The sequence below is a fragment of the Leptonychotes weddellii genome, chromosome 12 (assembly GCF_054177405.1).
Source record: "Leptonychotes weddellii isolate Sample4059 chromosome 12, ASM5417740v2, whole genome shotgun sequence".
In the NCBI taxonomy this organism is placed as follows: domain Eukaryota; kingdom Metazoa; phylum Chordata; class Mammalia; order Carnivora; family Phocidae; genus Leptonychotes; species Leptonychotes weddellii.
Window position 1 is genome coordinate 78,780,009 of NC_138380.1, and position 15,543 is coordinate 78,795,551.

At 50.0% G+C, this 15,543-nt stretch overlaps 1 protein-coding gene across 3 annotated transcripts in view; it reads right to left on the reverse strand.

The window, feature by feature from the left end:
- Positions 1-15,543, reverse strand: part of SRPK2 (SRSF protein kinase 2) — a 37,130-nt gene that overhangs the window by 4,962 nt on the left and 16,625 nt on the right. Inside the window, exons 6-10 of one of the 3 annotated variants that reach the window (XM_081800670.1) lie at positions 12,358-12,458; positions 12,136-12,243; positions 7,600-7,669; positions 6,895-6,987; positions 6,496-6,588 (exon numbers count right to left, since the gene is read on the reverse strand). In XM_081800670.1, coding sequence (XP_081656796.1) covers positions 6,496-6,588; positions 6,895-6,987; positions 7,600-7,669; positions 12,136-12,243; positions 12,358-12,458 — 465 coding nt within the window. The remainder of the gene's footprint in view (positions 1-6,495; positions 6,589-6,894; positions 6,988-7,599; positions 7,670-12,135; positions 12,244-12,357; positions 12,459-15,543) is intronic. The other 2 variants (XM_081800672.1, XM_081800671.1) reach the window with 2 other exon arrangements.

Sequence of the window (15,543 nt, forward strand, 5' to 3'; positions counted from 1 at the left end):
GTGGGTGTGTGGCGGGGGCGGGGGGGGGGGGGAGGGGGCTAGATGGGGGATGGGCACAAGGAGGGCACTTGCGGTGATGAGCACTGGGTGTTGTAGGTAAGTGATGGATCACTGAATTCTACTCCTGAAACCAATATTGCACTGTACATTAACTAGAATTTAAATAAAAATTTGAAATAGAAATAAAAAAAAGAAAACAATAGTTGATAAATGTTATGTAATAAACCCTAAGCCCCCAGGCCTGTGCAGCGACCGCAGGACAGCCTCACCTGGTGAGGACCTCAGGTCCCCTCACCGGCTCCAGCCCCGCAAACCACACACTCGGAATACAGCCAATCCTCCACCACCACTTATGATACAAAATCAAGTAATAAAACGCTTAAGGGAGAAAAAAAAGAGAGACCAAAATTGAGACCATTTTTTCCCATTTGTTCCTATTGTACAAGTAGCTCCTGACAAGTCAACAAATTTGTACCTTGATGATTTTTTCTTGCCTAGGAAAATATACCAAGATAGGTTTCACTCAAAGTTTGCAAATAATTAGACACTTAATAGTGACAGTCTTTATTTTTTAAACTGAACTTCTTTTTCTTCTGAAAGAATGCCGAGCCCAGCAAGGCCAGATGGACAGCCCTGCCCTCAGCGGCAGCCCCCAGCCCCACACATCCCCAAAGTCAAGGCTTTGGGACTGCAAATATATTTGCCAATCCCAGATTATCAGAGTGCTTTTTAATTTTAATTTTTATTTTTTAGAGAGAGCATGTGCACACGTGTGCACGAGGGGGTGGGGAGGAGCAGAGGGAGAGACAGAATCCAAGCAGACTCCACACCCAGCGCAGAGCCCGAAGTGGGACTGATCTCACAACCCTGAGATCATGACTGAGCTGGTGGCTCAGTCAGTTAAGCTTCTGACTCTTGATCTCAGCGTCATGAGTTCAAGCTCCATGTTGGGCTCCTCACTAGGCATGGAGCCTACTTTAAAAAAAATTCTCAGTAGAAAACAGAAGGATAATCCTCCATGACCTTGAAGTAGGCAATGGTTTCCTGATGAGACATCAAAAGTACAAGTCACACGGGGTGACGGCCACCAGGGAGGGCATGTGCTGTAACAAGCACTGGGTGTTATATAAGACTGACGAATCACAGACCTGGACCCCTGAAACCAATAATACATTATATGTTAATTAAAAAAAAATTTTTAAAAAGTACAAGTAACAAAAGAAAACGTAAAAGGTTGGACTTCATCAAAATTAAAGTTTTATACTTCAACTATCACACATGCGCATTCAAGAGAAATAAAAACATGTCCACACAAACATCTGTACAATGTTCACAGCAGCATTATTCCTAAGAGCCAAAAAGTGGAAACAACCCGCACGGCTGTCAACTGACGAGTGGGGCCAGCAAGCACGGTCTCGGCACGCACACAGAGCCGCAGGCCCGGAGCATCGGAGGGACTGGGAGAAACTGTCACCACGTCCACACACTGCAGGAGTCCATTCACAGGAAGTGTCCAGAAGAGGGAAATCGCAGGGGGCAGAGAGCCGATCAGAGGCGGCCGGGGGTGAGGGTGCGGAGAACGCAGAGCGAGTACTAACAGGGGCAGGCTTTCCTGTTGAGAATGAAGACACTCTGAAATCAGATGGTGCTGCCGGCTTCCTAACTCGGGAATACACTAAAAACTACTGAACTGTACACCTTAAAAAGGGTGAGTTGTATGGTATGTAGATTACATCTCAATAAAGCTATTATTTAAAAAAAGGTATAAAGCTTACAACAAAATAATAACTAAAAGAATCCCAACACTGTTGATGCATGCAGTAAAAACAAACACTCCACTAATTAGCCCCTCACAAGGAACAACAGGACTAAATGGGAAGAGCTATAATAGGACTTAACTGAACCTGTTACGGCAATAATTTCACTACTTTTCTGGCATCATACGCTCAAATTCAAAACGAAACAATGAAAACACTGATTCGGACCTATGATCGGCTGTGGCCAGGGGTCTGTTCTCTTCCACGATGCCTGCCATGTTCGGTGTCACGACAGTCGGCCCCTTGGTGCCACATCATCACTACAGCACCCTCCCGTCTTGCACCCCAACCCGAGCCGGGGGGCCTTGACCATGCAGCCTTCAAACGGCCCTGTGTGAGGGTGCGGGGGTGCCACGGGGCCGTCCCGGGCCGAAAGGAACACAGCGCCACCTGCTTCTGGCTCACAAAGGTTTCCACCTGAAACCAAGGCTGAACAGGGTTCAGGTTCCCCAATACATTAAGTACTTATGGTGCCCACTCTGCAGTCGGCTGTGGGGAATCCCGCGGCAAACAAGACACAGCGAGCCCCTGATCTCGCAGAGAATCTCACAACTCAGAACTGATGTTCAAAGGCAATGTCGTGAAAGTCGTCCACGTTTTAAAAGTTTCAGACTCACTAGCGTGAGGACCTTTTCTAGTGACTTGCACCGCGTCCAGCTCCCGCGGAGATCAGCCCCGGGCTGGCGGTCCCCGGCGGTCCCCGGCACCCCGCAGCGACCGACAAGCGCCAGCTCGCCACGCCCAGCCCGGCAACAGGGCCGCGGAGGCCTCACGCGCCCTAGAAATCAGGCAGTCTGGTGATCTGGGGTGATTCCGGGGGGAAGCTAAAATCCTTCTAACAATTTTCATCTCAAACACGCAAAATGAAGAAGACGGAACACAGCGTCTCTTTTAAAGAGTTCCCTTCAGTTCTCAGTCTGTCCAGGCCAGGCACAGGGGACGCGAGGGCCGGAGCTGCGAACGCTCTGCACACGCAGTCTCTGTGTGTGCTTTGAAATTTCCAATTGCAATTTAAGGTCTTTGGTCCAACACACACAGTCACTCCCACACATTCCAACACACTCGATGGCCTTACCTACAATCAAACCGTTTTTTTAAAAAAGTCAACTCCTCTGATACTTCCCTTCTCAGCACAGTAAGCTTTACTAAACTGAGGGGGCCGACGGGTCTACACGACGTCTGCTGAGCAGCGCAGGGCGGCGGGCTCCTGACTGGGCTGTTTGTACCCCATCACTTGAGGGCTGGGGTGCTTCTGGAGGACGGCTCGCTTCCTGGGGACGTGTCCTAGCCTGTTCTGGCTGCCATCGCAAAATACAACTGAGTGGCTTATAAATCAACATGAATTTCTTCCCCACGGTCCTGGAGGCTGGTAGTCTGAGGTCAGGCGGCCAGTCAGCAGGGCTGGCTTCTGCTGAGGGCTCTCTTCTGGGCCACGGACTCCTCGTGGCCTCCTCACAGGGCACACGTGGCAAGGGAGCCGTTTGGGGTCTTTTCCACAAGGGCTCCACCCTCATGACCTTCTGTACTTTCCAAAGGCCCCACCTCCTAATACCATCACCTTTGTGGGGGAGGGGGTAGGATTCCCACATAGGAATTTTTGGCGGGGGACATACACCTTCAGGCTGTATGAGGACAAAACAGGGACAGAATTCACAGAGATGCTTATTTCTACTGGGGCACATCTTAACACACTGATCAAGATGACTTTTATGAGTCATCTTTGGTGGTTAAGGTCCACATCTGAAGGAGTAACTTGCTGGTTATTAAACCCTAACAGGGTGAGAACAGGAATTATATCCTCTGCCAAAAAATCCAACTCCATTTAAAAATTCCTGGCCAAGAAATAATTCAAACTAGTAACAACCATCTTACCCAGAATTATAACCAAGAAGATGTCACTGAGCTGCACTTGATCTTCAGCTCTAACACACAGAGCCTACTCTCCTTCCCTGGCCTCCTGGTGGGGATGAAGTCTGCTTCCCACCCAGGAGGGCAGAGAGCGCAAAAACGTGCTGTTCACTCCCTCTCAGCCACTGGCTGTTTTCCAAAGTGACATAAGCAATTTAGTAAGTTTTTGATTTTGCTTTTCTCTATCAGTTCTGGTACAAAGATATTTTTTAAAAAATTTTTTTAATGGATACATTTAAGATCTCATTACTTCCAAAATGTATATTCACACACATTACTTAGGGAGGCGTGCCAAAACCCATTTTTAACGTAACATCCTTCCCCTTGTCCTCAGGGACATGGTGAAATCTGTTTTCATGACAGGCCCTCACTCATCATAATACTATTTCTGTGACTTCTGTAGCAACCCTAAATCCCTTCTCATCTCCAGTTATTATAAATAAATAATGATCAGGACCTACGTCCCAAACCCCAGTCATTTCAGAGGATTTCCTGCCTCATCACAAACTCTCCCTCATATCCAAATGAAGGAAAAAAAGTAACACCACGTTGAAATGTTTTCGGTCTACCTTTACCAAGGATGCCAAATGCATTTCCACTGTGCAGCTCACCTTCAAACAAGCTCCTCAAAAAAACCCCCACGCACACGAGTCCTAAAGCACACATGCATGACCTGACAACCCAGCAGCACTTCGTACTCCCATTGGGGAGCAGGCAGTGGTCGTGCACAGACCATGATGGGTCCAAGGAGCGGCGGTGCTGACAAAAAGGCCGGCGGGAACACCACCTTCCAGCACCGAGGGCTACAGGACAGGGACCTGTAACCCTGAAACCTGCCGGCGACCCGTCATCGGGTTGCCATGCATCACTCATCAGCCTGTCCTCGAAAGACAGCACCTGCCAGGTGGGGCAAGGCGAGGCGAGCGCTCCGGGCCCCATGCTGGGTCTGGGCTGGTCCTCGGCAGGTGCCGTCCCTGGTGGTCTGGGGCTCAGGCAAAGCCCAGTGGGCACAAGGGGCTCAGAGCGGCTGCCTCCAGGAACAAACCTGAGCACGTGACTTCAGATAACTCCTGCAGCTTCATTTTCTCACCGTTCAGGCCCCCTCCTTTTGTCCCTGTTCCTCTTCCTCCCCAGTGTGTGCAGTATGCAGTTCCCAACCCACAGACAATGGACTAAGAGAATCGCAGAGCCCAGGCATTCTAAGCAGCTCCTTGCTGCAGAACAACTAAAGGAAATAGCCCCGTGTGCCTTTATCGGCTGTCGGTCCCACCATGCCTGATGCCCGCGTGGGAAATGAGGCTCCCCCACAGCCTGATGCTGGAACCTGCTCATGCGCCTACGGCAGACTCTCTGCTTGGCTAAAGGAGCAGGTGCTGTGGTCCAGTGCCCTGCAGTGCCTGTCCCCTCCCCTGGAGCATCGGTAGGTCAGTAATATCCCCTCTTTCATGACAGACTGGGCTGGTAGCTCTTGGCCCCTCCCCCTCAAGCCTCCTAGGTCCACATGTGAGGGGAACCCCCGGGCTCGCTCATGTGACCCAGATGCGAAGACCACATAGATTCTAGGAACCAAAATTAATACAGGCTATATCTGAAGAACAGTTCCCCCTGACAATCTTTTCTCCTGTGATAAGCTTTTAAAAGATAGTAAGAAAATAACTGCACCTAGTTACATATTTTAGAGGTTGCCCACTGGGTGATCCCAGAACAGCTGGGAGTCGTGGTCGCTGTGCTCAAAGTGGGACAGGAAACCACCAGCTTCGGCACGGTTAGTTCTCAAGTCTCTGTGTATTTAACAGGCATATATAGAGGACCAAATGGGGACTGGTTAGGTCAACATCACCGAAGGGTATAAAAAAGAATTATTCCTCTAAAAGAATACCTTATCTATCTCACAGGAAAATAGAAAGTCAAAACCAGTTCTCCAAATCTGGCTAAAGCAGAGAGGAACAGAGTACCAAGGACTTTCAAAAACTTCTAGGAACTCCATGTCCTGCTCACACCAACTTTAAAAGTTCTTTATTAAAAGGTGTTGCAGCCCTCACCCCCCGCCAAAAAAATCCAAGCTGGAAAAACATGAATTAAGAGGACCAACATGCTCACACAAAAGAACATGGCAATGGGGAGCGGTCCTTTAAAAATAAATTCCTGGGGCTTTTGGGTATTTCAAAAAACTGATCACTAATTAGAGACTATACAAGGCAAAGAAACGGCTGTTCAGGGTCCCGTCAAGGGAAGATCAACATAACTGTAGTATTAAAGTAAATCAGCTATAACGCAGTGTGAATAATGCAACAGAACAAAACTTGATTTCTCAGAGTGCGGGGTGCAGGGTTTCACAGGCCCATACCCACTCCCCAGCAGCTCAAACAGACCCAAGACGACACACGGAGGGACATTCGGTCCGGTCCCCAGGCTGCATCTACTCCATGGCAGAAATGCTGGGGGCTCCAAGAACATAGAAAATGGAAAGTCTAGCTGGTTCCTAAAAATCACTTAAACTCCTTTTTACAAATCCACGAATATACAGATTGGGCTTAGATTAGGAGAGGGAGGTGGGAAGGAGACCAAGGGTTTCAGGAGGGTTGTGCTCTTACAAAATCCGTACTCCACAGATAGGAGATGGTGCAAGCTTATGTCTTGGGAGCTTTCTTCAGCAGAATTCCCCAGCTGTAAAGGTCCAGGTCTTTCTCCACTGCCCAAATGGGAATGCACAATTTCTCCTTTTGGGAGAGGATTATGCTGAAAATTAGCATTGCATAAATACCGTTACCTTTTCTGGTGAAAAACTCCTTGGAATATTTCCCCAACATAGCGTATTTTCGAGGGACTTTCCCCAGCAGTTCAATGATCAATGCTATGTGATCTGCATTGGGAAACATTGCCAGCAAAACAGAAACACACGACAGTTTAATCAGTACACTGCATGCAGACACTGTGACCGCCCGCGCAGACAGAAACAGAGCGCGACCTGGATGGTGGCCGGTGCACGGGGCGACCACAGCCCAGGCTGGGTGTGGCCTTCCCTCTCAACTTTTAAATCAGCAGAGGAATTCTGCTAGGTTGCTTTTTGAATTTAGGAGACAGGTCTGTCACCATTAATGCTACAATGAGCAGCCGCTATCCCGTTTCTGTCTGCATCATGGCGCTTTTCAAAAGGAAGAGGTACTACCTCTGCGATTGAAGAATTCCCGAGAATATTTTCCAGACAGAGCAAAGTGCCTTGGGATACTGCCTAGCAGCTCTATGATGTGGGCTATGTGGTCTATGGAGGAGAGAAAAAAAGGATACGGGAATGGGAAGGGCATAGGGAAGGATGGGATAAAAGAAGAGGGGAAAAAATTGAAATTAGTAAAAAATCAGAAATCGATTCCAATCAACAATGTCTGCGCACATCCATGCAGAGGCTCGCGGGGCTGGCGGGCCTCAGGCACCGTCTGGAGCATTCACGGTGACTGGTGCCAGCCCACCCCAGGCCACCCCAGCACTGCAAGCAAGGAAGCATGGAGATGGTCAGGTTTACAGCTGGAATTCAAGCCAGAATTCCCAGGTTTTCAACTCAGCTCCCCAACAGGCAAGAGCAATGGGCAGCAGATCAGTGGACGAAAGGGCCGCAGAAAGGCTCCGCGGTCCACACAGCCTGTCCTCTCCTGGCCGCTGGGCACCAAGCCCGAGGCAAGCAAGAGGGAGGGGCGAGCTCCGGCCAAGAGCTCTCCACGTAGCTGCCCAACCACTGTGCCTGAGGGGGCTTCAAGCTCAAGGAAAAGCGTTTGAAAACCAAAACACAGCTCTATTTCAGTACAGAAACATTACTTTCCAGAAGCTCAGGCCTCTCAGGAGACCCAGCCTCAGATATGCGGCAGGCAGCGATACTCACCTTCATCTCTGGAATAGTCTTCCCCAGAATGCGGTTCAAACAAATAATCTCCCGTTGCCAGCTCAAATGCCTAGGATACAACAGATGACATGCTAAGCACTCTGTGAAGCGGCCCCAAGGCAGCAACTTTCTCTCCTTGTACAAGAGACCTACATTTTATGAGGATCTGATCAAACCAAAGAGCTTCTAAAAAAGCTCAACACCAACTTTTTTCTTCCTTCCAAAAAGTTCAAAGAAATTTCAGAAATATTCTACATCTCCTCTACTGGAGGATGTAAAGCCTACGCCCCTCCCCCCCCCCATCTGGCAGGAAGCACGTCGACCAGCGGCCGTGTGCAGGCATGGCTGGGGACCGCACCCCCACTCTGAATGGCGGGACCCGGACTCGATCCTGGCCCAGGCGGACTCATGCCTGCCCTCAACCCACAGGCTCGTCTGGCCCCCGGACATCAGGTGAAGCCAAGACCCTCGTGTCTCAGTAACCAAGAGCCATTTTCAGCGTCTCATCATTTCTTTCATTTCTGATTCAACCGAAGGAAAACCTAGAGCCACAAAGAAGGTTCTGTGGCTCCTGCGCTGTGCCCTGGGCCAGGAGGAAGCCGGTGAGGGGCACAGGGAGAGCTGGCCTGCCTCCTGGGCTGCCACTACCTGCCCACCCCCCAGCATGCCAGCTGCGGGGGGGAGGCCCTAGTGTTTCCGTTTCTGCTGGGCAGCCTTCTCTCCTGGCCCTCGAGAAAACCCTCAGCCCTCAGGACCATGAGTTTAATCTGCTAACGATATATAAAGATGGCAACTGTCGTTGCTGTGTGGATCCAATACCATGTTTTGAAAATCTTTTTTTAAATAGGAGAAGGCTAAATCCTATTTTTGGCTTTTGTACACTTCTATTCTGTATTAGATCTTGCTGTCCTGAAAAGCACTCAGGGGCCTGGACCCCGAGCACTGATGCTCCCGGCCCTGCCCTCCCGCATCCCCCCATTTCCTCCCCAGGCCCTGACCAGAGTGGGGGGGAGGGGCTCACCACCACGGCCTTCCAGAAACCAAGGGTGGGCGCACGCGGTCCACGACCACGTCGCCTCACCTTTTTTTTTTTTTTTTAAAGAAAGGAGGGAAGTGGGGTGACAAGATGGTCGTCAGCTACCCCGTGAGAGCACCAGTTCATGAACTCAGGATCCCGCAGGACCTGGACATGCCCAGTGTCACAGAGAGTCAGCTGGTCACGCTAGCGCCGCAGGGCCAGGGAGGGTCCTCACCTGGGGCCTCTCCCCTCCACCCAATGAACAAGAAATACGCATCTCAGATCAGGGTACAAAACCTCACACGTGGCCACAGATCCAAAGGGAACAGTCGGATTTCATGGTGAATGGCCAGGGGATTCTTCCCCGCCTGGGACAAGTCATGAGGAAAAGGGGAGACCCTCCTGGAGGAGCCACTGCGGGAGCCCCGTGGCCAGTGCCACGGCTGCTCCTTATCCCTGCGCTTGAGCCCTCGCTCACTCTTCTAGTTAGTTTTCAAAAACATTTCAATCGGGTTGAGTCCAATTCTTACAGCCTAACACTAAAATATGTTAACTGAGCGTTCTTTGAAAGATGACCATTCTGATTAGCACCCATGTTATTTCCAACGAAACTCTCAAATCAAAGAAGCCCACAGAGAAATGATTTAAAAGAAAAAAGGAAGAGGAGAAGTACGACGGAGGCTCTCCTGTCACGTTATCTGCTCCTAGTTCTCTGAAGAGGGACGAGATTTTCCTAACAAAAAGGACCTGCTCAACGAAGCAGAGGCAGGGTCACACTGGAAATGTGGGCCTCTGGGCTTTCCGGCCTGCTTTCATGCAACTCACGAAGTCACTCCCAGCACAACCTTTACGGTTACTAGTTTAATACTTGGGCTTGTTAATGCTTGGGAACCGTGGATTCCTCCTCTGTACTCGACCAGATCCCCTACAAGGACGTGCCCCCGGACCAAACTCTGTTCTCCAGTTCTGGGAAGACCACACGCCTCTTTCTTGAAATGCCGCTCCCCACCATTCTGAATAAATAAGGGCGCCTATTCTTTCTGTGATGTGCCCAGTGCTGAGGAAGGAGGGCGAAGTCTGTCAGACTAGCTTTTCTTACTCCGAGGGCACTCACTGGGGCTCACTGTGGAGCCCGCAGAAGCCACCTATCCTGGGGCCCTGACACACAAGTGCAGAGCAGTCCATCCCTCAGCCCACAGAGAATTTTTAGATCACCCCCACTTACACCTGGAGGGCCCCCAAAACTCAAGAAAAGGAAAAGAGGTTCAACAAGAGACATATTTCAGTTACTCTGCCTTATTTTGTTGCCCGCCTTCCTGACAACAGCGAGGACCCCCATCAATGAGCATGAGCACCAGCTGCCTCCCAGTGGCTCTCAACTCCACCCGGGTGTCTGTAAGACTTAATGCCATTCATGTCATCAAAGGCCTCCACGTCACACCACCACCACCCATCTGGAGCTTTAATACAGCTTAGGATCATGAATTTAATATACTGTTGTACTTCTAAACTTCAGTACAAAGATGGGGTGGGGAAACACTGCCTTGTGTTTACCAGGTTCTCTAGAAAGAACAAAAGGGACCTCTCAGCCTCTCAGCCTCGCCCTTCGGGATGGAAGGTGGGGGTGGGGAATAAGGCTTGCCCCCTTCCAGGGGGAAAAAAAAATTCACCCTGACGACAACCAACTGATTTAAAAATTAAAAAAAAAAAACACCCAAATAGCCCTCGAAGCCCTGAGGGAGTTTACACCTAATCTGGGGGAAGAGGAGGTAGGAGAAAGGAGACAGTCTGCTACTTCTGTATCACGGTTCACAGGAGCGGAAGTGGCCAGGATGCGGACACCACGTGAGGGGACAAGTCCTTACCTCATGGAAGGCAAGACAGACAACCTGGTACAAAAGGGTACTGACAGCCCATTATTCTCCTACCTCTGTGATCCTGTCCTATTTTTCTGGTTATATCACCAAAACTTAACACCCCAAATTAGAAGCACAGGATTTCAGAGTTGAAAGAGCCCTCAGTCTAATTCAGGGCAGCCTGGTATGGCCCCTTCTGTGTTGCTGAGGACACGTAAGACTTGACCTCACCACATCCTGAAATGGAACATTTCCCTCCCTCCCTACTGACCCAGCCTCGGGCTCCATTGGCTTCCAGGCCCCTCCCCGCCCCCCCCCCCCGGGAGTCCCGGCCCGCCCTGTCCCTCTCCGCACAGCAGTCTCCGAATTCAAAGCAGCCATCACATGCCCACCAATTCTTTTCACCATTCTTTTCCATACCTAGCCCAACAAGCCCTAAGTTTCTGATACTCACTGAAAAACTTGGTTTTAAATATTATTATCTGGTATGATTTGTCAGAGCAAAGTGGCAACAGAAAGGCACACTGTTTCCGATCTATTTGGCCACATCTGTTGCCTGAGATCTTGATAACTTCACACAAACATCTACATTTTTTCATATCATCTCGGACCACGCTTTTTACTGTAGCATCGGAGGGCATGCAGCCCGGCAAACTCCAAAGATTTGTTAATCTCTGAACAACAGATAATGACGTTTATTTGTCATTGCTCTTTTTAGTAAGAAGACAAATGCCAAGTTTCATACACAAAGACTCTTGTTTTAAATATATCAGAGAATTTGCGGAAAAAAATAAAGTAAGAAAAACACGAAACAGCACCCCAAGCAAACACACACCCACCCCCCCACCCCCACCTCCCCGGCTAGGAAACAGGGCCAAGAAAGAGAAACTGAAATTGGCTTATGGATGAGGCCCACTCATGCTCAGCAGTTAAGTGAGAAAAAGATGCCCCGGTGAGGGCCTGGGGCGCAGTGTAAACACAAGCAACCTTGCGATGCAGCCAGAAGAGATGATGACACAGGGGTGAAAGAAGAGGTGTGTCCTGAGGCCCTGACAAGAGACGCCTGCGTGTTCTCTCTGGGAACAGACTCAGTCAGAGGGGATACGTGCAGCTACTGTGTCCCAAAAGTCAGTGAACAGCCTACAGCAATAAGCCAGAATATTCTCTAGAGTTTGCCTTATAAAAGGAGAGACAGTAAACGCTGGCGTAGAGGGAAATCCTTTCCTCTGCGGTAAGGTTTGTCAGAGGTCACCAAGAAGGGTTCCCGCCTCCCGACCTCAATCTTCCCCTCAGACACCACGGCCTCTTCGTCCTCCACCGCACAAGTGAAGGGCAAACCTGCATACGGCCTGCAAGCTTTCGGAAACCAGGAAGCATTCCTTGAAGTGACTCTGTCACCACAGCAGAGGGTGTGATTCTCGGGGCGGTGGCCTGAACAGGGCCTTGACCAGAGACTATCACAGGACTAAACCAGACACGCCTGGGAAGAATTCTTCCGCTTCTCAAGACACTCAACACAGCAACCTTGCCCTCATCCATCCCACAGGGGACAAACCTCACAGTCAGGAAAACACAGACCACATGCAGCAGTGGCACCGTCCCAACGTGGGCAGTAAGGGCATGAGCCTCTACACAGAAGAAAATGGCCACGGCCGTTCTTACCATACACGCTGTACTCCAAATATCAGCAGGCGTACTGTAACCTGCTCCTATCAAAACCTCTATGGATCTATACTGACGCGTCTGGATGTCTTCTGTGAAGTGTTTATGCTGGAAGGGAACACACTGTATTACTACGGAGGAAAACAGACACTAAAAAGGAAAAAAAGTATCTTCTAATACATGATCATGAGCAAAATGTTCTAGAAAGAAAGCTCTACTTACCACCCAACAAGCATTTCCCAGGTCGGCAATTTTAACTCTAATCTTATCTGCGTTCCGTGGATCCAGGGGATTCACCAACAAGTCGGCCGCCCGGGTTTTTGCTGGCAGGGGCAAACAGCAGGACAGTCAGTGCTTGGGGCAAGTGGTTTGCATGCGTGCACACAATGTTTGCCGGGCACAGTCTCCTTTTTTAGAAAAGTGATGGGATGACCATTTAGGCCTGGAACCCTGTAAGTTGAACTCAACAGAATTTTAAATTCTTGGTCTCTATCCCTGGAAGATATTTCACAAAAGAGAGCACACTGGGCTGCCCAGACACCTCCCTGACCCAGCCTTGTCCTTTCTCTTTATATCCCTGATTCCTCCACCTCTAGGTCGACCCTACTACTCTGCTCCCTTTTGCGTCTTTCTAGCCTCTCCTCACTGCATCAGAGCCCACAACGGACCACAGCGAACCCACTGGTATGTTATCACGTGAAACACAAAGGTAGTGAGGACACGGTCCTGGGGGGCCGATCCCTTTGTAAGTGACACACAGTTCACCTGGTAACCACATCCCCTACCTCTCCTTCCGCTTGGGCTGAGCACACAGACCTCAAAGGTTAGACGATAGTTGATTAAGCAATACAGATTAAAGGCCATGGCTAATCAACTTGGGTTTGGCCAAATTTAACCCCAGATGACCCTGAGAGAAGCTCAACAGCAGACACAGGGTTACTAGGCTTCTCAGGGCTCCTGGCGCCAGAAGAGCTTCTCAGACAAGTCCAGACCATGCCTGAATCAAGCATCGTTAACCAGGGCTCAACTGACAAAGGAAAATAACCTGACGGGGCCCAGACAGAAAATCCTGAAGTGAGTAAGCATCTTCATCAAACCTCAAACTGACCAAAAGCTTGGATTTTTTGGAAAGGAGGAGATGTAACCACAGCACTTATTTATTGTAGAAGTCATTCTGAAACGGTATTGACAGACTAAACAGAAAAGTCCACTCAATGCAGAACATTAAATACCCTTTAGTTCGCTCAAAGCTGGGCGCTGCTAAAGCATACCCAACCTCCTTTTGGGTATGTCCATGCCGTGGAGCTCCAGCGCTCAAGGGCGCTCTGATTCCTTGGCATCCTCATACAAGCAGCAAGGCGCCCAGGAGCTGGGGTGCCCACAGAGCTCCCCAACATCTTAACCCTCAAGACCCACTCCTCAGGCTTGTGGGTCAGCACGGGCAGGCCAGGCTCCTGTGTTCCCTTTCTGCCATCTGCCCAATGACCACTCTCTTTATAAGGCTGCTGGTGCACTGTGGGCTTCATCTAAGGCGGTCTGAGCTGGCAGAACAAACACAGGAACTCACAAATGAAGAGAAGGAAAGCAGCAAAGACCCACATGAGGACGCAAAACGTGTACAGTGACTGGGGGATAGGCAGAGGACAGAGCTCCAAGAGAAACGTCAACACGCTGACCCAATGGATAGAGCGGCAGCACTAGAAATGGCCAGAGGAATCCAGCAGGTCACTCAATCGAGGAGAGTCAGCAGGCAAGAAAATGGAAGCTGGGGTTTGAGGAATTGGGCTCCGTAGCTCAGGGGTTAGGGCACTGATCTCGTGAAGTCTGCAGAACGGAATTCAAATCGAAGTTTCAACACTAACGAGTTGTTTAAGACTCTGGCAAGTGCCCTAAATTCTGTGAGGCTCAGTGCTCCAGAAAGAAGAGGAAGGGGCCGTGCCACCCCCACCCAAACCAACCAACTAACCAGCCAGTCAGCACAGGAGAGTCAGAACCGCCCCCACCAACCCTGGGCTGAGGCTTCCACTGGCCAGAACCAAAGCCCCACTGGCAGAGAGCAGAGGGGAAGCCAAACAATTCTGATCAAAGGTCTAAGGAAGAAGGGGGTGAAGCTCCAGTTCTGACTAGCCCAGAGTAAGCTGGTGCCTGAGGGTACTCGTAGGGAAGGGCGGGTCTGTGATCACCACCCATTCCCAGGTGTTTATAAAGACATTTCCCAGGAGAGGAAATGCACTGTAAAAAACACAGCATCGCACATGTTCAATACAGTTTCTTTGCATTTAATCCCCCTCATTTATGATCACTAGTCAAAGTCTCTTTGGTGACAGGCGGTGGTTATCCTCCTGGTTCAGGTTGGTCAACAGGGACCCTGCTCACAATGCCTTCCAAATAACAGAGAATTCATTTCAGAACTTTAACTGGTGACGAACACAAAGGAGGCTTTTAAAGGAGAATCTACTTATAGTTGTGACTTCCTTTTCCCAGTGTGATGATTACTTGGGCTAGGGTACCTGACTGCATCCCTCAACAAAGCCCATTTAAACACAGGGACCCTCGTGTGTGCTGTGTACTCATACCAACTTTGCTTGGCCCGGGAATCGGATCAGCTCCTCTGACCATGTCATCATTGGGATGACCTCCAACAGCCCTTCCTTGTTCTCCGCCTTTGCCAAGGAGGGAATGAAAAGTGGGAAGAGAGAGGTGGGGAGATGTCACTTCAGGAAGGCTGGGGCTCTTAAATCATCTCTGATGACCTGGTATCCGAGTGACACCGTTCATTCCATGTGAAGCTATCTTAGAAACGAGTAAGATGGCAGTATGGTGCCTCCGAGTGACGAGATGGCCGTCATGGCTTATCTGCAAGGCACTGTGCTGGGCTCACGTGGACTCTTTATATACTTTCAAATGTCCTTACAATAAAGGCGTGGATACCTTCTCTATAAGCAGAGGTGCGGCCCCAGGCCCGGGAAGGAGCAGCACTGGGAGATTTAATGCCCGCGCCTGGCCCATTCATTCACCAAGTATTGACTGAGTCCCTTCTGTGTACTATCTTGGCACTCGGAACAGCATGAGCAAAACGTGTAAGTAAGGCTCCTCCACCACACCCCAAAATTAGGAAACTCATGTATCAGTAGGCAATAAAGTAAATACAATGACTGCCGCACACGCCAGAAAGAAGAAAAACAAAGAAAGGAGATGGATGATGAGGGTGTGCAGGGGAGGTCTTTCCAGAGAAGGTGATGTGTGAGGAGAGGCCTGAACAAAAGGAAACACGAAGGGCGAGAGGCTCTTGGCAGTGGGGATAGCAGGTGCAGAAACAAGCTTGCACTTTTGAGATCTATGAGGAAGAAGCCACTGTGGGAGGGGCAGGGGGAGCCGGGGGTGGGGGAGAGGACAGTGCCAGGGAGC